At 41.0% G+C, this 25,091-nt stretch overlaps 2 protein-coding genes across 2 annotated transcripts; both read left to right on the top strand.

Annotated features, from left to right (window-relative positions):
* Positions 1 to 12,838: 12,838 nt before the first annotated feature.
* On the top strand, positions 12,839 to 14,965 carry LOC148146579 (cytochrome P450 3A11-like). Its single transcript, XM_087997710.1, has 3 exons — positions 12,839 to 12,923; positions 13,582 to 13,742; positions 14,900 to 14,965. Exons 1-3 carry the CDS (start codon positions 12,854 to 12,856, stop codon positions 14,948 to 14,950), a joined length of 282 nt encoding a protein of 93 aa, XP_087853836.1. The 5' UTR covers positions 12,839 to 12,853; the 3' UTR covers positions 14,951 to 14,965.
* On the top strand, positions 14,946 to 20,390 carry LOC122560450 (cytochrome P450 3A19-like). Its single transcript, XM_087997709.1, has 3 exons — positions 14,946 to 15,118; positions 19,797 to 19,959; positions 20,136 to 20,390. Exons 1-3 carry the CDS (start codon positions 14,961 to 14,963, stop codon positions 20,229 to 20,231), a joined length of 417 nt encoding a protein of 138 aa, XP_087853835.1. The 5' UTR covers positions 14,946 to 14,960; the 3' UTR covers positions 20,232 to 20,390.
* Positions 20,391 to 25,091: the final 4,701 nt, after the last annotated feature.

The raw sequence follows: 25,091 nt of genomic DNA, 5'->3' as shown, positions 1-25,091 counted from the left end.
TGCATTTAATCAACTAGTGCAGTTTGTGAAAGTTTTGATCATTATCTTTGAAAAATCCATTTTACTCCAGTCATACGGTGCAGCCTAGGATGTGGTGTACAGGTAGTAATACCAGTGTAATAGTAAAGAGCTTTTCAAACAGATGTTGCACTGATGTAATCAATTATTTCTCTTTAGTGACATTGAGAGTGCAATTTCTGGGCAACCTTAATACATTTAGTTCATTTTAACGAAGATTCAGATTGACAAATGGTTCCAATGATGCACTCCCACTGATTTTGACGACATTCACTCTACTTTGTTTCAAACACATTTCATACTTATTTACATCCGATAAAGGAAGTACAGAGTGAAGTCTCATTCAGTTGGGGACTAACTCATTTTGTTGCTGGAACTTAGGCAGTAGATTTGGCTGAATTTTGTCCATCTCTGGAGCAAAGGAGCATTTCTGGGAGAATATCCTTGTCTCACACAGGAATTCAACCCATTGAAGACCAATAGAGTGGAGTGGAGTGGAGGAAAGGAGAGGAGAGGAAGGGGGGAAGGAAGCTGGTGAAAACCAATTGAAATATCAGTACTTTCTGTAGTTAGCTGTTTATGGCCTGTCCTTGCCATGCTAATGTCCTGTTCCTAAAATTCCATGTTCTTCTGTCAATTATAAAGTTTATAATCTATTCCAGCACACAATTGGAATTTAACCCCCATAAATTCAACCAATTCACTTTTGACTCAAACATACAGGACAGCATGTGGATTTAGAAATAGATTTGTGAGGAGTTGAACCAAATTAGAATAACATCAACCACTTTATATCTCTCTACTGCCCCTTTCTGCCCCAAATTCCAACCATAATCCACAACAAGTCTCTCTCTCTCTCTCTCACTTCTCTCTCTCCCTGATTTAAAGCCCAGATTTACCATCTGACGCTTTTTTTTTTCTCCTTTAGCATCTATGATGGACGCCAGCCCATTCTATCCCTTGTGGACCCTGACCTAATTAAAACCATCTTCATCAAAGAATTTTACACCTTGTTCACCAATAGACGGGTAAGCTTTGAAATACATGGGCGGCACGGTGGCACAGTGGTTAGCACCACTGCCTCACAGCGCCAGAGACCCGGGTTCAATTCCCGCCTCAGGCGACTGACTGTGTGGAGTTTGCACATTCTCCCCGTGTCTGCGTGGGTTTCCTCCGGGTGCTCCGGTTTCCTCCCACAGTCCAAAAGATGTGCAGGTCAGGTGAATTGGCCATGCTAAATTGCCCGTAGTGTTAGGTAAGGGGTAAATGTAGGGGTATGGGTGGGTTGCGCTTCGGCGGGTCGGTGTGGACTTGTTGGACCGAAGGGCCTGTTTCCATACTGTAAGTAATCTAATATAATCTACATTGATCAGAATAAACTCTTGTTCTCTTCCTGAATTATTTAAACCCGCCTTGGAAATGCCTTGCCTTGAATGTATCTTAGTTGCCTGATTTCTCCATCTGCTGTTCTGATTTCCTGACATGTAGGACAAAGGTCAGGCTTACCAAACACAACTGGGATATGGGATGAGAAAATAAATAATAGGGAACAGACCATTTGGCCCCTCAAGCCTGCCTTGCTACTCAGTGAGGTCATGGCTGATCTGATTGTTTCCAATCGCGAAGCTGAGGTGCAATGCTGAAGTTTTGCATCTGGAAAAGTGGGATCTGATTGCTGCTCTTTCCTCACACCCTTTTCTGTTTTCCCTACACCATCTCACCCTTTGCCCCTCCCCTATTCAACGTAAATACTCAATGCTGCTTTAGCAGAAATCTGCTGATAAATTGATATGTATAGAATCTAATATCTAATCTAAGTAAAACAGAAGGTTGTCTTGACAATTTTTCTGTAGAACTTTGGTCTGAATGGACCTCTGGCTGAGTCTATCCTGATTGTTGAAGATGACTCTGGAAGAGAATCCGAAATGTGCTTTCACCAAATTTCACCAGTGGGAGACTGAAAGAGGGAATGAACCTCCAACCCATTCCCCAGTAATTGAAGGTTTTGTCTCTACCTGTCATTGAGGTTTGTAAGATTATGTATTAATTGTGTGTCCGACAGAAAATTGTACGATAACAGATTATATGATATGTAGTTATACAATCATAGAGATGTGCAGCACTAAAACAGACCCTTCAGTCCAACTCTTCCATGCCGACCAGATATCCCACCCCAATCTAGTCCCACCTGCCAGCACCCGGCCCATATCCCTCCAAACCCTTCCTATTCATATACCCATCCAAATGCCTTTTAAATTTTTTAATTGTACCAGCCTCCACCACTTCTTCTGGCAGCTCATTCCATACCTGTACCACTCTCTGCGTGAAAAAGTTGCCCCTTAGGGCTCTTCTGTATCTTTCCCCTCTCACCCTAAACCTATGCCCTCTAGTTCTGGACTCCCTTATTCCAGGGAAAAAACCTTGTCTACTTACCTTATCCATGCCCCTCATGATTTTATAAACCTCTGAGGTTACCCCTCAATCTCCGATGCTCCAGGGAAAACAGCCCCAGCCTATTCAACCTCTCCCTATAGTTTAAATCCTCCAACCCTGGCAACATCCGTGTAAATCTTTTCTGAACCCTTTCAAGTTTTACAACATCCTTTCGATAGGAAGGAGACCAGAACTGCACGCAATATTCCAAAAGTGTCCTAACCAATATCCTGTACAGCACAACATGACCTCCCAACTCCTGTACTCAATACTCTGACTAATAAAGGAAAGCGTACCAAACACTCACTATCCTATCTACCTGTAACTCAACTTTAAAGGAGCTATGAACCTACACTCCAAGGTCTCATTGTTCAGCAACACTCCCTAGGACCTTACCATTCAGTTTATAAGTCCTGCCCTGATTTGCCTTTCCAAACTGCAGCACCTCACATATATCTGAATTAAACCCCATTTGCCACTTCTCAGCCCATTGGCCCATCTGGTCCAGATCCTGTTGTAATCTACTTCACTGTCCACTACTCCTCTAATTTTGATGTCATCTGCAAACTTACTAACTATACCCCCTATGCTCACATCCAAATCATTTATATAAATGTCGATAAGTAGTGGACCCAGCACCAATCCTTGTGGCACTCCACTGGTCACAGGCCTTCAGTCTGAAAAACAACTATTCACCACCACCCTCTGTCCCAGTTCTGTATCCATATAGCTAGTTCTCCCTGTATTCCATGCAATCTAACATTGCTAACCAGTCACCCATGGGGAACCTTGTCGAATGCCTAACTGAAGTCCAAATAGATCACATCCACCACTCTGACCTCATCAAGCCTCTTTGTTACTTCTTCAAAAACACTCAATCAAGTTTGTGAGACATGATTCCCCACGTACAAAGCCATGTTGACTATCCCTAATCAGTCCTTGCCTTTCCAAATACATCCTGTCCCTCCGGATTCCCTCCAAAAACTTGCCCACCCCCAACGTCTGGCTCACTGGTCTATAGTTCCCTGGTTTGTCCTTACCACCTTTCTTAAACAGTGGCACCACGTTAGCCAACCTCCAGTCTTCCAGCACCTCACCTATGACTATCGATGGTACAAATATCTCAGCAAGAGGCCCAGCAATCACTTCCCTCGCTTCCCACAGAGTTCTAGGGTATACCTGATCAGGTCCTGGGGATTTATTCACTTTTATGCGTTTCAAGACATCCAGCACTTCCTCCTCTGTAATATGGACACTTTTCAAGATGTCACCATCTATTTCCCCACACTCTATATCTTCCATGTCCTTTTCCACAGTAAATACTAATGCAACATACTCTTTTATTATCTCCCACATCTCCTGAGGCTCCACACAAAGGCTGCCTTGCTGATCTTTGAATGACCCTATTCTCTCCCTCGTTACCCTTTTTGTCCTTAATGTATTTCTAAAAACCCTTTGGATTCTCCTTAACCCTGTTTGCTAAAGCTATCATGTCCCCTTTTTTGCCCTCCTGATTTCCCTCTTAAGTATACGCTGCCTTAATACTCTTCTAAGGATTCACTCGATCTATCCTGTCTATACCTGGCATATGCTTCCTTCTTTTTCCTAACCAAACCCTCAATTCCTTTAGTCATCCAGCATTCCTTATACCTACCAGCCTTTCCTTTCACCGTAACAGGAATATACCGTCTCTGGACACTCATCTAATTTCTGAAGACTTCCCATTTTCCAGCCATCCGTTTACCTGCGAACATCTGCCCCCAATCAGCTTTTGAAAGATTTTGCCTGATACCATCAAAATTAGCCTTCCAATTTAGAACTTCAACTTTTAGATCTGGTCTAACCTTTCCTACCATTATTTTAAATTTAATAGAATTATGGTCATTGGCCACAAAGTGCTCCCCCACTGACACCTCAGGCACCTGCCCTGCCTTATTTCCCAACAGTGAACAGTATCAAGTTTTGTATCTTCTCTCGTAGGTACAACCACATACTGAATCAGAACATTTTCTTGTGCACACTTAACAAATTCCTCTCCACCTATGTTTGGAAAGTTAAAACCCCCTACCATAACCACCTTTATTATTCTTACAGATAACTGAGATTTCCTTACAAGTCTGTTTCTCAATTTCCCTCTGACTATTAGGGGGTCTATAATACAATCTTAAAAAGGTGATCAGCCCTTTCTCATTTCTAAGTTCAACCCAAATAACTAACTTAGATGTATTTCCGGGAATATCCTCCCTCAGTACAGCTGTAATGCTATCCCTTATCAAGAACACCACTCCCCTCTTCTCTTGCCTCCCTTTCTGTTCTTCCTGTAGCACTTGCATCCTGGAACATTAAGCTGCCAGTCCTGTCTATCCCTGAGCCATGTTTCTGTAAGTGCTATGATATCTCAGTCCTAACCATGCCCTGAGTTCATCTGCCTTCCCTGTTAGGCCTCTTGTTTTGAAATAAATGCAGTTTAATTTATCTGTCCTGCCTTGTTCTCCGCTTTGTCCCTGCCTGCCCTGACTGTTTGTTTGACTCGTTCCTTTTCTCAACTGTACCAGTTTGATCTCTTCCCTCACTATCTCCCTGCGTCCCATTTCCGCCCCCCCCCCCCCCACCTTACTAGTTTAAATCCTCCCAAGTAGCTCGAGCAAATCTCCCTGCCAGTATTACTGATACATGAAAGAATCATAGTTTACCACAAAATACAGAGTAACTTGAGGATATCTCAAACTCTGCTCATGTCTTCACTCCAAGCAAATCCAATTCCCCTGAAACTGTACATTCACTGACGACCTTTGACTCCTCATAAAATGTCTTAATTTTTAAATTTTCCTCCTTGTTTTTATATTCCTCCATGGCCTCACGCCTGGCTACCTTTGTAATCTTCTCTAGCTCCACAATCCTGCAGGAATTCTCTGCTCTTCCTATTCTGTAACCAATTTGTAAATGCTCCACCATCATGTGATTTCAGTTGTCTTGACCCAAGCTCTGGAATACTTTTTGTATCTCACATTGTTCCTTCAAGACAATCCTTAAAACATTACTCAGACCATCTATCTCCTTATTTTCAATATCCCCTGTGAACCTTCTAGATTCAGCCCAGATACTGCATTATCCACCTGTCATAAACACACCTGTTTGATCTGCATCCTCTTAATCAGTCTCTTTCAAGAGAGCTCCAGATATCTTTGCCCTATTTTTCCCCTATTGTGGGTATATTCCTATCCCTCCTTTCAAAGGAAGCCCATTGTTCATTGCAGTTTGTCTGTTAGTTTATCAATCTAATCCAGATTAATTTTAATTACCAATTCTATAAGTGGACATCCTGAATTAATTAATTATTCATAAGTTCTCATGTTCTTTGTCTTTCTTTTTATCCATAGAAACATGAGCCATTTTTAACCATCATCATCCCCTTCAACGTTGCCCTCCTCATACTAACTAATTCCCAAGAACAAGGTGACTCCTTTCTTGTTGGAATGGAAACATATTGCTGTAGAACATTCTCTCAATCACACTATCGGAGCTTATACCCATCTCTGGCTTTTTGTACGACCAGTATTCCAGCCTATATTTGTATAATTCACATCCCCTTAATAACTACAGTATTATTCCTAATCTTCTGTATAATTAGCAATGAAATTAATAACACCATGCCTCCTCCCTCCTTTCCTATCTTTCCAGAACACATGTTGTATCCAGAAATATTTAATACCCAGTCCTGCAAAGAGACTTCTTTCAGCCGGGGCTCAATTAGTTCTACAACATCCATTCCAAATGCCTATCTTTCTGCAATACCTTGCTGTGTCTTTAGCTGCCTCTCCCCTCGCAATCCTTGTTGTTGGTCCAGATTTCTGCACCCTGTCAAGTTGGTTTAAACCTTTCTCAATACCACTAGCACTCCATACCAGTAGTCACTTTGCAAAAAAAATTATGTCAGCTTTGTTTGGGTGCAGCCTATCTGGTCTGTACAGATTCCTTCTGACCTGGAACAGATTCCAAAAATGTAAAGCCCTTTCTCCTGCCCCATCTCTGCAGCCACATTTTCATTTATATGGTCTGTCATCCTATTTTATGTGTGTTAGTGTGAGTAATCCAAAGGTCACTACTTCTAAGGTCTTGCTTGCAAACTAACTTCATAGCTCCATAAACACTGATTGCAGCACAATTCTGCTTGCCAGCAACAACTTGGGCGTTGTCTGCTAGACATTCACAGAAGTGGCCATTCAGTGACATCCTTGGTCCTGGCACTAGGGAGACAACAGAATCATCCTGGATTAAGAGCTGCAGCAGCTGCAGATGGCTGTTCCATCTAACCACCTGTTACAAGTGGCCTTCCTGTTATCTTTGTGCCACTCTGTTGTGGCACCATAGTTTTGTTGCAGTTCTGAAGAAAGGTCACTGGACCAGAAACATTGATTCTGCCAGACCTGCTGAGTTTCTCAAGCAATTTCTTTTTGTCTCAGATTTCCAGCATCTGCAGTTCTGATGGCAGGAATGCATTCCATGGATTCCTGCCTGGTTGTTCTTAGCGCAGTAGGCAGTGCGTCAGTCTCATAATCTGAAGGTCCTGAGTTCAGTCCTCAGAAAAGGCAAGACTGTGGTTGTTCTTGACTGCCTGGTGGGCACCCATCCTCTCTCTCTCTCTACACTCAAGATGTGGAATGACCACATCTGTCATTATGTTGTCTATACCTTCCACATGTTCTGCAGCAATGCCATTTGCTGCTCAAGCTCCAAATCCAAGATCTGGAGCTGATGACGCTTCCCACACATGCAAACAACATGTGACCAACAAGCCCAGGTAATGGGTGTGGTGTTTATAATGAGACAGGTCATGTATGGCTGAGTCTTGAAGGTGTGTATCTGTGCGAGCAGGTAAAGTACTGGGAGCTCTTCACAGTTGCCATGGTTCAGAGACGAAGAAGTGGATAATTTCTGATGGAAAATGAAGGAGCCATGAATTGACATTATTGTCATTGTAATCCTGAAGGGATGTGGAGTGTGTAAGATGCTCCATTACGAGATTAAATCTGTTGATCTCCAGGAATTTATGACTACATTTGGGTCCCAACCAGCTTTGTATGTATTCCATACATTGTTTGTCCTATTTTTCTTTTCCTTCCCAGATGTGTCCAACCATCAGTCACTATGTAGAAAATCTTGTAAAGAATGCAATAAAGAAAGCAAAGCTGAATGAATCTGCTGACATGAAAGAGTGAGTTACATCTTTACAAGATTACACATCTGTTCCTGTACCACAAACCCTTCTGAACACACAAAATCGTTTTCACTTTGATTTGTATTGGTCTCCGAATTCCAAATCATGTGATATTTGCCAGCTTTCATGAACTTATCGGTCATCCTGTGTTAACCAGTTACACCTATATATCAGCAGATAGTGGTGGCTTCTTTCCATTCTAAAACAACATGTACATTTTGAGGTTCCTAATGAAGAATTCCACCTTTCCATTTAATTTCTCCCTTTGGATAACATTGGCAAAGGTTGTGGATGAACTACTTCTGAGATTTCCCCAATGTCACTTTGATCCACGCAGTAGACATAAGATCAGAGGAACAGAGATAACCATTCACTTTACCCATCCTCCTCCAATGCACAGTGGCAGCACTGTTTACAAGAAGTCACCAAGGAGACTTTGACAGCTCCTTCCCAAGCTGGGATCTCTCTGACCAAGAAGGACAAAGGCAATGGATACATCGGACAACATCACCTATAAGCCAGAGCTTGTGACTTGAAATGATATCTATGGCTGAATCAAACTCCTGGAACTTCCAACCCTATGGTTATGCCTACATGAAATGAGCTGCAGTTGTTCAAGACAATAGTTCACTACTATCTTCCTAAAGGCAATTTGATGAAGCCACCCAGTGACACCTGCATCCCATAAAAGGATAACAGCCACCCTCATTGATTGATTCCTATTGTTTGAAATTGTTTTAGTCCAAGGAGAAACCCTTTCATAGTAGTTGACTGTTTTTACTCTGTAAATGTAATTGGAACTGAAATGGTATCCATGTAAAAATATAAAGTCACAGCGTAAGATCTAAATAAATCTGATCACATCTTCTTTAACCAAACACTTTAACTTGATGAAGGAGCAGCATTCCAAAATCTTGTGATTTCAAATAAATCTGTTGGATGAGAACCTGATGTCACGTGACTTCTGACCCTAACCAGATGATACAATGATCACTGTCCCCAAAATGCTCACCTGCTGACACTTGGCCCCCCTTATTCCCATAAACCAGATTCAGCAATGTCTCCTTTCTTCTTGGACTGGAAATATGCTGTTGTTGAATCTTTTCCTATAATCAGTCTAGGAACTCTTTCCCCACTCTGCTTTTTACAATGCTCCTATCCCCAGTCTATACGCCTCCCTTTTGACACTTGCTTCCAGATATTACTGTTGCTCTCCCTGCATGATACTGTAAGGTTCCACTATTAGCAATTGCAATTTGTGAATTCACTCATCTGCACCTTATAAAATACTGTGACATCACTGTCCGCTTATCCATAGTTTCTGGCAGCCAAACTTATGATGTAAAAATGTCCATTAAAATAAAATCTTCAGCTAGGCATTTCATACCTATTATAAAAGCAACAAAATGCCTCAAATGCAATTTATGGCATGACCAACAAGGCCACGATCAATGATTGATTTTATCCACTTTATCTAGACATTGAATAGCAGCACAGCCAATGTTAGAGCTGTTCTCAGTGCTGTAAATGCACTGCTGATAACTGGCTTTGTGGAGCACCTAGCTTGACTGCATATTTGTAATCAGTATTCCAGTGAATGAAGGAGGAAACCGTCCAATTAGACTTGCTATAGCTAATTGGTTTTAAAAAAAACACTGAATACCACTTTGCAGCTTCATTACGCTGCACTAGGCTTACCTTAACCAGATTATTTAATGGGGTCTAAATTTTCATACGATAATGGAATACAAATAGCCATAGTATCACAAAATAGGAATATGTCCCTCAAGCCTGCTCTGCCATTCAATATGATCATACTTAATCATTCCACTCAGTATCCCATTTTTCACTTTGTCCTGACACCTTTGATCTCGTTAGTCCTAAGAACTTTATCTAATGCTTTCTTAAACATTCAGTCTTAGTATGCTTACAGCGTGGAAACAGGCCTTTTGGCCCAAAAAGTCCACATTGACTCTCCAAAGAACATTCCAACCAAACCCAACACCCTACTCTACCCCACCCCTGTATTTCCCACGGGCAAGCCACCTAACCTACACATCTTTGGACGAGGAAACCCATGCAGACAAGGGAGAATGTGCAAACTCCACAGAGACAGTTGCCCAAGGCTGGAATTGAACCCGGTCCCTGACGCTATGAGGCAGCACTTCTAACGACTGAGCAACCATGCCACCCCAATGATTTGGCTCAACTGCTTTTGGTGGTAAAAAAATTCAATAGGCTCACCATCCTTTAGGTAAAAAAAAGTATCCTCTCAGTCCAACTCCATATCTTTAAATTGTGACCTTTGGTCTGGACTCCTGAGTCATTGGGAAAGTTCTTCCTGCAGTTACCCTGTCCAGTCCTGTTAGAATCTTACACGTTTCTAAGATTCCTCCCTCACCTGATCCTTCACAATTCCAGGGAATATCGTTCTAACCAGTCCAATCTCTCACATCAGTCCTATCATTCCAGCTGTTAAGCAGTTCTAATAAATCTTTCTCTTCTTCCAGTATCTTTGGTACATACAGTGTGGATGTCGACTCGATCAACAATCCCAATGACCTGTTTATCACCAACATTCAGAAACTGATCAAGTTCATCTTCTTCAACTCTGTTATTATTCTTGTTTGTAAGTGACTCACAATATTTCATTTTGTTTTAGTTGAGTTAGGGCAAGGTTTTCTTCTGATTTGAGGAGGTATGCTGCTGGTTGCAATGTTCACTCCAGCTGCCCTGGTTCTGTAGCCAGCACTTCCAGTAGCTTTATGGGTAAGTCCATTGGGACAAAAAGATCCAGGACCCAGCAGACTTAATTATGGCCCTACAACATCTAATAATCATAATAATGTCATCAATGATGAAAGAGGTGTTTTCTCACTTCAAAATTTGTCAGTTATTCAGATCCAACTGCAACCACACGCCCAAAGAGAATACCTAAACCACCTCCACTTGACATTCGATTGCAATGCCATTGCTGAATGCCTGCCATTGTTAGCATTCTGGGGATTATCACTGACCAGATACTGAACTGGTCCAGCCTTATAAATACAGGGCTGCAGGAAAGGTCACCTCCCAAAGCCAGGAAAGGTCACATTCAACAAATCCTAGGTCAGGAATGACAAAATATTCCCCACTTGCCTGAATGATTGCAACTTTATAGGGATTTTATGATCTTCAATAACATTCCAAGCATGACACCTTCAAAAATGAACCTGCTAAATTGGCACCCCATCCACCACCCGAAACATTCACCCTGTTTTCCACTGGCACACTGTAGCAGCAGTATATACCACCTGGAAAAATGCTCTGCAGGAACTTATCAAGGTTCCCTCCATACCACTTGACAAACCTACGACCTCCATCACTCTGAAGAACAAGGATTTGGGAGACCACTGCATGCATGTTATTTCCTAAGCCACACATCATTTTGACATTGCCGCGACTACAGTGTCACATGCTCAAAATCCTAGCACTCCTTTCCTATCTGTGCTGTGAATGTTCCTTTTCTCACAAGGACTGCACCAGTTCAAGAATGTGAATCACCACCAGGTTCTCAATTGTATTTGGGGATGGGCAACTAATGCTGGCCTTTCAGCACCACATCCTATAAATAGTATCTGAGTGTACTGTCACTGCTTTTTGTCATCGTTATAACTTTTCTCTTTTGTTCTAGTGGTTTTTCCTGCTGTTATTCCAATCCTTGCAAAGCTTAATTTTAGCTTCTTCCAAAGAGACGTGAACACGTTTTTCACAAATTTTCTGGCGAGTGTGAAGGCAAAGAGACAAAAAGGAGTGCACACTGTGAGAGTTAAACTAACCATTGAAATGGTTCAAGTTCCTGCATATGTTTCACCACCCTCAATATCGACCCTCTCTGATATATATAATTTTATCTCTAATAGGGATGTGTCAGTAATAAGCGGGAATGGATACCTGGGGAATACTCTGTTCTTTAGCAGTTGCTGAAGTTTAGCAGGCAGTTGTGTAGTTGGCATTCAGTCTAATAGTGGACAACTCCAGGCTCGCACCTCGAATTGCTGTCTGGGTTCTCCACCTTCTCAATGTAAAATGCAACTCAGGGTGGCAATGCAGCTTTTGTCCTTTCGCTTGGGCCTTTGCCGAGGTTCGTCCTGGAGAGAAAATGTCTGGAAATTCTACCCCCTGGAAATTCTGGTGTACAGGCTGGGTCCGTCTTCAGCACTAGGAACCCAGGAGTAAAAGGAAATTCCGAGATTACTTGTGAAAGATATGAGTGAATAGTAACACGGGGAACAGAGCAAAAGCTGACTATATCAGTAACCTCAGGATGAGTGAAAGCAGTCTGACTCTTTCTCCATTGCTTATAAATCTTGTTATTCTATCATATTGATGGCCTCCAATATTCCATCTCCTTTCCAAATTTGTTTTGTAGTTGACAGCTGTATTGTGGAATCTGCTTGGTACTGATTGCCCGGGTTCATGGATTTGTTTCACTTTGATGTAATAAATATCCAAAGCGAAACTGGAATTTATTCAGTTGATGGACAGTATTCATGCCTATTGAGGCAAAGACAACTTGCAGTAGACACTTCCCAGAGGAACAGTAGCCAAATGAAACATGGAAGTTTGTGCTGAAGTTTCTAGCTAGAGTTGTTTTGCATTCAAAGCTAAGTTCACTCAATCAATTGAAGATGAAGAGGCAAAGTTGAGTCCTGCAGTGGTGCAACAGCCCAGAGAGACAAGTCCCGAATATATTGATGTGTCGGTTTCTTGGCACTGTCCATAATCTCCTCGGTATGCTAGTGAATGTTGTTACACATGCTGTCTGGGTCAGACCAGGATAAGATAGGCAGGTAGAGTACCAAATGCCACAGGAGGCTTTGCCTTTAGGAGATAAGGCACTGTGCATGCCAGGGGAGAGTAAGAATGAAGCAGGTAGTCATTACCCTCCATGCACTTTGTGGCTGGAGCAAATGAACAGGGAACAAGACTATTGAAGACAAGTGGATTTCTATAATCTGCAGGTAGACTTTACGTAGAGGTAGTGGTCTCTATCTCCTGCCCCCTTATTCCTGTTCCCTTCCAAGGGGACAAAGCTGAGTTCAGGGATGGTAGAGCTGAACTGTGCTGATTTTTGAAAAATATAGCTGAGTCCTCACATGGTGCTTGTTTAATTATCAGGATCGGGTGGATTTTCTGCAACTGATGGTTGATTCTCAAGTAACCAATGTCAGTTCTGAGAAGCAGAATGGTGACAGCAAGTCGACAGACAAAGGTACCTTCAATGGAAAGCTTCCCATTGCCTTCATCCTTGTTTCTTTCTGTTCTTCAAGTGAAAGCTTCCTGTTCAGTTTTCTTTTTGTTTGCCACTGGCAGGTCATCTAGTTTCCCCATTCCCACCTGGCTGACAATTTGGACACGTGCTCTTTGAGTGTCAGTGAGGGGCTACATAAGAGCATTTTGACAAGGTCTAATTTCTCGTGGGATTTTGATTTGTTTTTGTCTGGTTCCTAGGTGTTTCTTCACAATCATGGGCCTGAAATTGGGAACGGTATCCTATTTTGTGCAGAGAAATTGAGACAATTATATTTGTTCTCAAATCTTTTGTGAATGGGCATTGGAATTCCAGTCAGTACTATCCACACTTCAAGCCTATCAATGCTGACAATGCTTACTGAGCAAACTCTACTGAGTAGATTTGAACTGACATTTTACTTCCAGTGTTCTCTTACTAAATTCTATCTAGTTATCATCTACCCTGGGAGTACAGTATATTAATGATTTTAAATCAATGCATCATTTAATTATTTGTCATCATACTTTTAAGTAACTGGCAATACATTTTAAAAATTGTTTGCACTGGAGAGACAACATTTTATCTTTCTCTGCTGTAACACAAAGTTTGTAATAATATATTCTAATTCTCTATGCAGGTGTAACTGACACTGAGATTTTGGCACAGGCCATGACATTTATCTTTGCTGGATATGAGACCACCAGCAATACACTATCATATATTGCACACAACCTGGCAACACACCCAGATGTACAGAAAAAACTGCAGCAAGAGATAGATGAAGCTTTCCCAAACAAAGTGAGAACTTGCAATTCCATTCTGATGATAATGACCTTGGGATCCCTTTTGCAGCAACTTCTGAATTGTAGTGACTTTATTTTTAAAACCTTGTGCACAGCAATCTGATGTTAACTAGTTAAATTTTGCAATGAGAACTTCCACATTATTCAGAATTCTGCTTTGAGATGTTTTATATCCCACTGAAAGTGTTTTTATTCAGTGTCTCTCATTTGGAGTGCTCTGTATTGTATTTTCTTTGAGATTGTGAGTGCTGCTGGCAAGACCAATATTTGTTGTAATCTTTAAAATTCCCTTGAATGGAATGGTTGACTAGACTATTTCAGTGGGTAGTTTATATGAACTGTATTTGTTGTGGGTCAGGAATCATGTAGACCAGACTGGTTAAGGTTGGTAGATTTTATTCCTCAACAGTCTTCCTGCATTATTGTTATCCAGTATGAAATTAAAACCATGGGCTTCTGACTGAGGAGAGAGTGCTTTTCAGCTGAGACACGGCTGTGGTTGAGAGAGCTATGATTGACTGACACCAATCACTTCCTAAGTACACCTTGGCAGTGAGGAAACATCAACCTCTTGGAGCACTTACTGGGAAAAGTAATCCATGTTCTGCTTTTAATTTTGCATCATTTATTTCAAAGAGACTTTCAGAGTTTTGTGTTTCCCACAGAACCACACGCACACACACAGACAGACAGACGGACAGACACGCACACACTACACACACACACCACACAGACACACACACACACACACATCAACCCTGAATCCTCTTCATTTCTTTCTGTTTTTCTGTTGCCAAGCTAACCACACTCAGCCCTGTCTCTTGATCTGATTAGTCTGAACTTCGTGACTCTTGATTCTTGGTGTCCATTATCCCCATGTTTGTTAGCTTCGTTGAAATATGAGGAGCTTTCAGCCTTCACCCATCTGTACTAATGGGTTTGATATTCTAACCATTCCAGGGAATGCAATATCTGAATTCTCAGTTAGATTCATTTGTGATTATTTGATGTATGACCTTCATTTTGGTCTCCCCATTATTCATACATCATCTGTACCATTACAAACAGCAGAGAATGTTTCTCTTCTCCTGTAACTAAATACTTCAATTTTCTAAATTTCACTAATGGCATCTTGTTTTTTTTCCTTTAAAGGCTCTTCCCACATACGATGGAGTGATGCAGTTGGAATATATGGACATCTGAAACCCTACGAATGTTCCCCCCTGCCCCCCGTATTGAAAGAGTGTGCAAGAGAGATGTCCAGCTCAATGGGATAACTGTTCCAAAGGGGACTGTAGTCATGGTTCCTGCCTACATCCTGTACCATGATCCAAAATACTGGCCAGAACCTGAACAGTTTAAACCTGAAAGGTATTACTGCACTCTATGCTGTACTTGGCTAGGCTGTTTCCATTGATAATATAAAAACAGATAATACAGTATCAAAGAGTAACTTGTCTGAATCCCATTAAGTGCTGTAAACACTTTATTAACATACTAATTTACAGAATACTGATCACTGCCCCTCTCATGCAGTTTTAATCCTCTCTTCCTAAAGAGTCAACACATGGTTGTTGATGTCAGTGTTATATCATCATTGACATTTATCCCCATTATACTACAGGGGTAATCCATGCTACCCATGGCCTCTGCTTCTACAAATTGGATGAATGTGAATTTTGTGTTTTTAATTTGCCTTTTTGGGATTTTTAACTAGCCCAGCACTGGCCTCTGAGCTGCATCAACTACATATTTTACCGAAGTGCTGTTTACATTATAATACCAATCACAACCTCAATTTCTGACTTGGCACCTTTTCATTTCTTCTGCCTTGACTAGTTGGTCTTTGTTTCAATAAAAGGCTAGGATTTGATGATCTATTCTGCTGATGGAACTTTAAACACAGTTGTATTGCGTGACCGTGTCGTGATTCGGAGCAAAATACTTTTTTTGGAATCCTGAAGATTTTGATTTTTGATGGTTTAGTAGCTTCTGATGCAGTTTACAATTTGTTTGTCATTTTCATTGTAAAGCTACCAGAAAATGGAAGGCAGATTGCTGGCACCTGTTGTGGTCTATTATGTTCCCACTAGTTAAGATCTATTCACTCTGACTAAAGATCCATCTTGATAACTGGGATGATGCATTTGTCAGAGGCACCAGCTCTGGGCAGAACAGCATCCTCTTTGAATACCAACATACACTGCCTGCTTTCTAACAAGTATAGTGATCAGACCCAGACATAAGCAATTCTTATGTTGAGCCTCAGTAGCCCAATAATACAACATTGCTAAAACAATCCCAGTGAGGCCAACTAACTCAACATTGAGTAGATGTGTCGTTTATGTTCAAAACACCTTTTAGATACAGGAGTTGTGTATTGTTCCTTATTTTCAAAGGGCTACAGAGCTGAACTATTACCTACAAAGAGCTAATTGTGATACCTTCAGACTGACTGAGAAGCCTTCATTTTGTAAAGACGCATCAATTATTCATATAAACAACACATAACAACCCTCACTGTCGTGAAACCTAAAATGTAATCTAACAAAGTTCCACAAGATATTCCCGAAGAAGAGTCATTGGACCCGAAACATTAATTCTGCTTTCTCTCCGCAGATGCTGTTCGACCTGCAGAGTTTTTCCAGCAATTTATGTTTTTGTTCCACAAGACATTTGTTGGTTGAACTCAATATGTTAGCAACTCAAAGTAAACTTGTGAACTGGCCAAAGAGTAGAAAGCATTTTGTACCTGATTGGAGAAATGGAGGATATCCTGCTTGGAGGGTCCCAAGCTCAATACTGGGGATCATTATTATTTCCAACTTTCATAAGTCACCGTGACCCTCTCTCATTTAGTGCTATCAAAGTAGGAGTGGGCATTGGAACTATTGAAGCTCCAGACTTGAACAGTGCCTGGAAATGGACCACTGAATGGCAACTAAAACTTGCAGTTGTATGTGAGGTATTGCCCACAGGAAGTAAGTGAGCTGCTGTCCACAAATATCAAATTTCTTTTTCTGTGTTGTTTTCCCCTTTCTCAATGTCTTAATTTAAGTAATTCAATTTTACAGAGAGCAATAAATAATTGGGACCTATATATGGTTTAAGGGAAGAGTTGAAATATCTGAAATCAGCATAATAAAAACATTTTAAGTCTATACTTTTTTTATTAAAGTGATTGCACATTTCATAAATATTTTTCAAGACCTGTGAGGCTATTCTGTAAAATAAACCGCCACTGCTAAAATCCCAGGGCAATATCCATCAACAAAATGCAACTTTTCCTAGGTTCTTAAAGCCATATAAATAAGGTAAAAGAGTAGTTTATCAGTTCATTGATTTGCTGTCTGTGGTGAGTTTTCAGCAGTACCAGCTGTGTGGAGGATACAATCACTGACAGAAACTGCTGGATTTCCTCATTTAAGTGCACGTGGCAACATTCAGACTTTGAAGTAATGACTTCCAGCACTGACAGTTCCACTAACATTACTACCACAAAATCAAGTCAGTGCTGAACAGTGATAGTTTTTTTTCTTGTTATAAATTTGAAATCCAAACAGGTGTCTCATTTACAACAATGATCAGATGCTGCCATTATTAAAGGTGCCTGTCACAGAGTGTCTGAGCCAACTGCTGGTTCAGGTACTTTGTTTTAATGTGCACTTTTGGGATGCTGTGACATGCATTATGCTCCAGTTTTACCATTTGGGATGCTAGGCAAGTGTTGGATCAAGATTGTGCATACTCTCAATAGATTAGACACGTCACGTCATATTCTGGATTCCAAGCTTGACATGCAGTGGTTGTGTAACACCAACTCCATATCAGCAAGTAAAGGAATGCTGGGACAGAACCATCATTACCATTTTAAATTTTGTATTAGACCGTAGGATATAGAAGCATAATTAGGCCCTGCAGCCTATCGAGTCTGCTCAGCCATTCAATTATGGCTAATATATTTCTCATGATCATTACTGCCTTCTCCCTCTAACTCTTGATCCCAAGAACCTAACTACCTCTGCCTTAAATCCAGTCACTGACTTGGCCTCCACAGCTCCATGTGGTAATAAGTTCCAAGAGTAACCACTCTCTGGATGAAGAGATTCCCCCTCATCTCAGTTCAAAAGAGTTGTCCCTTCACTCTGAGGCTGTATCTTTGGATCCTAGTCTCTCCTACTAGTACAAACATCTTGTCCACATCCACGCTATCCAGACCTCTTGAGATTCTGGTAAATTTCCATCAAATTCTTCCCCATCTCAAAGTCCTGCCAAACTCCATTGAATACAGACCCAAAGGCCTCAACAACTACTCAAACGGCAATGCCTTCATCCCCAGGAACATTCTTGTAAACCCTTTCTGCAACGTCTTCCAATGCCATAATATCCTTCCTTAAATATGGGGCCCAAAACTGCTCACAATATTCTGAATCTGCCCACAGCCTTATACAGCCTCAGCAGAACATTTCTGCTCTTGTAATCTAGCCGTTCTGAAATGAATGCTAATAATACATTGCCTTCCAACTGCCACCTGGACCTGCATGTTAACCTGAACTAGGACTTATATCCAGTACATAACCTCATACTTTCCCATATTGATTTCCATCTGCCACTTCTTTGCTCATTCTCTTAGCCTGTCCAAGACCTTTTAGATTAGATTAGATTAGATTAGATTAGATTACTTACTGTGTGGAAACAGGCCCTTCGGCCCAACAAGTCCACACCGACCCGCCGAAGCACAACCCACCCATACCCCTACATTTACCCCTTTAACCTAACACTATGGGCAATTTAGCATGGTCAATTCACCTGACCCGCACATCTTTGTGACTGTGGGAGGAAACCAGAGCACCCGGAGGAAACCCACGCAGACACGGGGAGAATGTGCAAACTCCACACAGTCAGTCGCCTGAGTCGGGAATTGAACCCGGGTCTCTGGCGCTGTGAGGCAGCAGTGCCACCGTGCCGCCCTTCTGCAGCTTCCCTGCATCCTCAACACTACCTGTCCCTCCACCGATCTTTGTCTCATCTGCAAGCCTGGCGACAATGCCCTTAGTTCCTTTGTCTAGATTGTTAATGCATAGTGTGGATAATTGTGGTTCCAACGCTGACCCTTGCGGAACTCCACTAGTCACTGGCTGTCACCCTGAAAAACATCTCTCTGTCCCCTTCTCTGACTTCTGCCAGTCAGCCAATCCTCTATCCATGCCAGTACCTTGCCCCTAACAACATGGACTCTTACCTTATTTGGTGCGACACCTTATCAGAGTCATTCTGGAAATCCAAATTGACCATGTCAACTGGTGCTCCTTTGTCTAATTTGCTTGTTACCTCAAAGGATTCTAACAGTTTGTCAGGCACGATGTCCCCTTTGACGAAGCCGTACTGACTCTGCCCCATTTTCCCATGCATTTCCAAGTACTCCACAACCTCATCTTTAATGGACTCAAATTTTACCAATGACCACCATCAGGCTAACTGGCATAGTTTCTGTTTTCTGCCTCTCTCACTCCGGCTTTTTAAACACAGGTGTTACATTAGCCATCTGGAACCATCCCAGACACCAGTGATTCCTGAACGATTACCACCAATGACTCTACAATCTCCACAGTGGTCTTGTTCAGATCTCAGCGGTGTAGTCCAAACTTCAGACTTTTCAGCTTTGTCAGCACCTTCTCTTTCAGTAACCAAAAGAGAAAATACTGGAAACTCTCAGCAGGCCTGGCAGCATCTGCAAGGAGAGAAAAGAGCTGATGTTTCGAGTTTAACTGACCCTCTGTCAAAGCCAGCCAGGCCTGCTGAGATTTTCCAGCATTTTCTCTTTTGGTTTCAGATTCCAGCATCTGCAGTAATTTGCTTTTATCCTTCTCCTTCAGTGATGGCCACTACTCCTACCTCTGCCCCGACTCCATTGAAGTTCCGGTATGTTACTGGTGAATTCCAATGTGAAAACTCTGTTATCCAGTCACCTGAAGATACATCTACCTCACCTGCATCCAAGCCAATTTGACAATGGTCTCTTTCCCTTTTGTTTTGCCAATATAACTAGGTTCAGTAAAGAGAATAGGGAGTCTCGGAATCCAAATATCTTCTTGCCATTTGGAGTGGGCCCTCGGAACTGCATCGGGATGCGATTTGCTCAACTTATGATGAAGATGGCACTTGCTTCATTCTTGCAACATTTGACCATTGTGCCATGCAAGGAGACACCGGTGAGAATTTCAGCATATAAAAAATTATCTGAAAGTGTAAATGTGTTTTGAAGTTGGATTTAAAAGTTAAGTGGATAATGGGACAGGGAGGAAATTATGGCCTGATAGTTGAATACATAAAACTTTTCAGTCAAACATTCCCATTGCCCTCCTCACCATTGCTCATTCTATTCCAGATCCCACTAGAAATGGATGTGAAAGGACCCATGCATCCCAAAAAACCCGTGATCCTGAAATTTGTGCCACGGGTGAATGCTGATTCAAGGGAATAAGGCAGTGGGCCACTTGGAGCTGTTAACATATTTAGGAGCGTGAATGCCTTGAACCGAAGAGAAATGGGCCGTATCACTGCAAAGGAAATGAAAATACATGGCTAAACAATAAGTCTGTCTCATCAGAGGAAGCCAGGATTAAGTGATGAGGATCTATGATCTTTCTTTTGCTAAGACTGAATGTTGAGTATATGAGAAGGATACTATAACAGAGTATGCAATAGGTAAACACACTAAAGTAATACTGTAATAATTAGAATTTTAAAAAGTTTTGTTAATATTTTTGATATTTTAATGAATAATTTTGTGACTACAGTCTATTTTGATAGATGGATATGTGTTGTTTCTAATGTACCGTACTAAGTGTTTTCTAGTGAAAATGTTCACTCAATTCTGTTAAGCAATTTGCATTTATAATTTTTAAAAAGTGCAATATCAAATTTTGACTAGCTGTGTCTGAATTTCAATTTGGATCTGATCAATGTCGGACTTGTAAAGCACAATTTAATGTACACCTAGACCCACTGAGACAGGGAGCATGCAAACTTTATTCTGCCATTTATCAATACGAAGTGAAGCATGGAATATGTTGCTGTCTGCCCCAGCAGCATTCACAACCAGCATGAAAGATGATTAGCCTGCAGTTCTTAATGTTGCTACAAAGACACTGTGCTTGGGGACTCAAATCCATTCATAGACTGGACCAGGATACACCTCTGGGCTCTTAGCTTACTGTCAGCGCTGACTCTCTCTGAGCCTATCAGGATATTTGCAGCATGTCTGCATTGCCTTGCTGTTACTGTTGGTGCAGATAGATGTTCTGAGTGAGTGGCAGCACAGTGATCATGTTACATTAGTGGTGTTGGAATAGGTGAGGCTCTGTGTAAAGATGCTGCAGGCCAACATTGCTCTAGTTTTCCTGATTAATTTGTGCAATGCCAACCTCTGTAGACAAAGAGCTGTGGAGTTTGTTCTAAGATGTTGGTGTCTTGTGTCCAACATTGAGGGCCGAAGGAACACGCAGTGAGCTGGAGTTGCCAGGTATGCATTCTGATTGTTGTTTTGGAAATTCTTGACATCAAGTTTCTATCTGACACATGGCAGAATGGAAAACTGAATATCAATGAGGCATGACTGTGTAATAATGCCATGCTGATGCATTTAAACTTACACAAGTAGCCCTCTTTAGTAGATTAGATTAGGTTACTTTACAGTGTGGAAACAGGCCCTTCAGCCCAACAAGTCCACACCGACCCGCTGAAGCGCACCCACCCAGACCCAGTCCCTTACATTTACCCCTGCACCTAACACTACAGGCAATTTAGCATGGCCAATTCACCTAACCTGCACATTTTTGGACTGTGGGAGGAAAGCAGAGCACCCGGAGGACACCCACGCATGAATGAGATTCTCACCATTCAGAATTTGGTCACAGAATCTGACCTTTTTCTCAACATTGAGAATTTCATTACTGCCAATTTCACGTTTTTTTTCAGCAATGACCAAGTTGTTCAGGAGCTGCAAAGATTTTGCTCAGTGTCACACTTTTTTATTATTTGATTTATAACATTATCATTTCAAAGAAAAAAGTTCAGTCAGTGAAGATGGAATTCTTAAATAAATTCTCAATGAAATTCCCAAATTTGTTAGCATTTCTTATAATATTTCAAACTCATTGTTTTTTGAAGTAACTTATCAAAGTCGCCTTAAATTTCCTAAATTCCAATTCACACAATTACTCACTAGCGTTTCTAAAATGTCAAATTTGTGTGTCTTTGATTTAACGACTTTCATTTAATTTATCATGACAGTCATAATATCGTTGTCGGTCACACTGAACTTCAGGTTTTCACTAATTTAAAGAGTAGTGGATTTTAATTCCAGTGTAATTTAAACTAAAACTTTAATCAGCCAGAGAACAGAATAATACCTGCTTCACAAAGCAAAGTTATTGTTCTTATTCTTTCTTCAGGTGCGTTTCCAATGATAGTAATCAAACTGAAGAAGCAGCTAACTTTCAAAGATGGTAAAATTGTCAACATTCTTAAACCAGATAGAGTTAAATAGGATACTGCTTTCACATTCTGAGCTCTGAAATTCACACCAGTTTTTGAAAGAGACAGTCTCTTCCCAAACGTTATTCCACTTAAATTCAGATTCAGTTATCTTTTATCTCACTCAACCCAATTTTCAATTTCTGACGTTTGCTGCTTCACTTAATTTGGAAAAACAGTAAGTTGTGTCTTTCCTTTAAGCTACTTAAAGGAAGCAATTGCAGTTTATAAAATGATATTTTAAAAATTCTAGTATGGTTATATCAAAGTGTTTTGGAAAGTTCAAATTGAATTTCAGCCAGACATCTTAGCAAACATAAGTTCAAGGTCAAAATTTATCAGCAAGCATTTCAGTACCTTTCACCGATGCAAAACAAAATCATTGGTTAAATTAAATCCACAAAAACAACTTTGACCTAAAATGTAATACAGTTTCCAATTCTGGCTGCTCAAATTTAGAACTGAAATGAAATGAAATCAACAAACATTCCCATTTTCATACTGCAAAGAAACTTAGATATATTGATTCCTGTAATGTATTAACTTAAAGTACCAATTTTATTTATTCTATTCCTAGGTCTTGAGGAATATTTAGAATTTGTATATGGAAATATATAAATTAGGCACAGGTGTAGGCCCTTTGATCCTGCTCCATCATTCAATAACTATGAGAAGAATGCTGAATTGTTTCAGTTTTATTTGGACAAGTTGAGTGGTGGGCAGATGTATAGCAGATGAAGTGTAATGTGAATAAATGGGAGGTCCTCCACTTTGGAAGCAAAAACAGGAAGGCAGATTATTATCTGAATGGCAATAGATTGAGGAAGGGAGAAGTGCAACAAGACCGGGGTGTCTTTTGTACACCAGTCGCTGAAAGTAATCAGGCAGATATGGTAGGCAATGAAGAAGGCAAATGTAGGCATTTCTCCTATAACACCGTAGTTGCGTTCCAGTGAAACCTTGCTTAATAGAAAATCTCTTAATATAAATAATGAGGCCTTTGGACAAAGTTGGGGTTAGAGGCAGACCAGCATAAAACCAGCACTCATGATCACTCGAGAATCACCCAAATGTCTAACACAAAGTATAACACAGCCTGTTTGAAGGTTGAAATCATATTTATTAACAAAAGTAAATTTAGCACAGTACTTTTCAAAAATGTGAAAAAGCTGCTCCCTGTACAGTACCTCTCACAGAAACCTGCTCTGTTGGCAGCTGACATTGGTGCATGCACAGAACAAAGTGGGCAAACCAATCCCTGCTTGAATCCCACTATTGCAAACAGAGGTAAGCATTCTCAAAACTACCGTTTCCTTCAGCAACAGTAGAGCCAAATTAGGCAGCCGAAACGTGTGTTATCCCAGAACTACCTGTGATACGTTGATCTTTCATAGTGAGAGGATTTGAGTACAGGAACAAGAATATCTTCTGCAATTGTACAGGACCTTGGTAAGACCACACCTGGCGTATTATGTGCGGCTTCCAGTGAGGAAGGATGTTCTGGCAATGGGGGAATGCAACAAAGGTTTGCCAGACTGATTCCTGGGATGGCAGGATTGATGCATATAAAGAAATTGGTTTGGTTAGGATTTATTCATTGGCATATGGAAGGAGGTGAGGCAATCTGATAGGAACCTTTACAATTCTACCTGGATTAGACAGGTTAAATGCAAAAAGATTGTTCCTGGTGAGAGGGGAGTCCAAAATCAGGGGTCACAGTTTAAGGATACTGGGATAGCCATTTAAGATTAAAATGAGGAAAACTTTGTTCACTCAGTGAGTGGTGAGCCTGTCATAGAAATTCCTGACATAGAAAGCAGTTGAGACCAAATCATTCAATGTTTTCAGAATAGAGTCAGATATAGTTCCGAGGGCTAAAAGGAATCAAAGGAAAAGTGGGAAAAGTACAGAATCAGATGTTCAGCCAGGATCATATTGAATGGCAAAGCAGGCTCCAAGGGTTGAATAGTCTACTCCTGCTCCTACTTCTATGTTTTCATATAAAATCATGGCTGATTTGATTGTGGCATCAATGGGACTTTCCTGTTTGCCCCCATAACATTTGACTTCCTGAGCAATCAAGAATGTTTCAAACTCTGTCTTAAAAAAACTCAATGACCTGGCTTCCACCTCTCTGGGGAAGAGAATTTCACAGACTAAAAACCTAATGAGAGAAAGAAATTCTCATCATCTCTATCTTAAATGAAGTGTAACATGAGATGTGAATACACAGAAGGTTCAAAGGTCAAAAATCATCAAGCAGGAATTCTTAATTGCATTGGTATCAAGTCAATACAGACATGAAGGGAAATTAAAGTTAAACAAGGATGTTTGAGATGGAATCAAACCTGTTGTTTACATGAGGAGGATGAGTCCTTTCTCGGCCTTCTCCTTCTAATCGCCTCCATTCCCCCATTTTTGACGGTTCCAGCTACCCTTCCTCACCATTGTGGCCTGCTGCTGGAGGTTCCATTACAGGAGGATCAAATTAAAGTTTAAATTTAAAGATAACTGAATAGCATTTCTATCTGAAAACAGGCCATGTGTGCACAATACTTTGGAGATGGATTGAGAATGAATGGTTCTTTTGTTACAATAGAGTCCTGCTATTTTCACTGTATCTCAGGGAGAGAGAGTTTGACAACAGACAGAACAAAGGCCAAGGAGGGTCTCAGGAATGTTGGGTGTTTTCAATCTGGAGTTATTACATAAAGATAGATTGTTTGCTTGCCATACAGTGAACTTCTGGTGTTATGTCCCACTTTTTATTTGTGTGTCTTGGTCTCTTAAGGTGGGTGATATCATT

Source organism: Chiloscyllium plagiosum, unplaced genomic scaffold (genome assembly GCF_037043375.1).
Source record: "Chiloscyllium plagiosum isolate Xiang-an unplaced genomic scaffold, Cpla_swu_hap1 HiC_scaffold_20, whole genome shotgun sequence".
NCBI classification, from domain to species: Eukaryota; Metazoa; Chordata; class Chondrichthyes; order Orectolobiformes; family Hemiscylliidae; genus Chiloscyllium; species Chiloscyllium plagiosum.
Note: the sequence above shows the minus strand (reverse complement) of the source record. Positions and strands in the feature narration are given on the sequence as shown.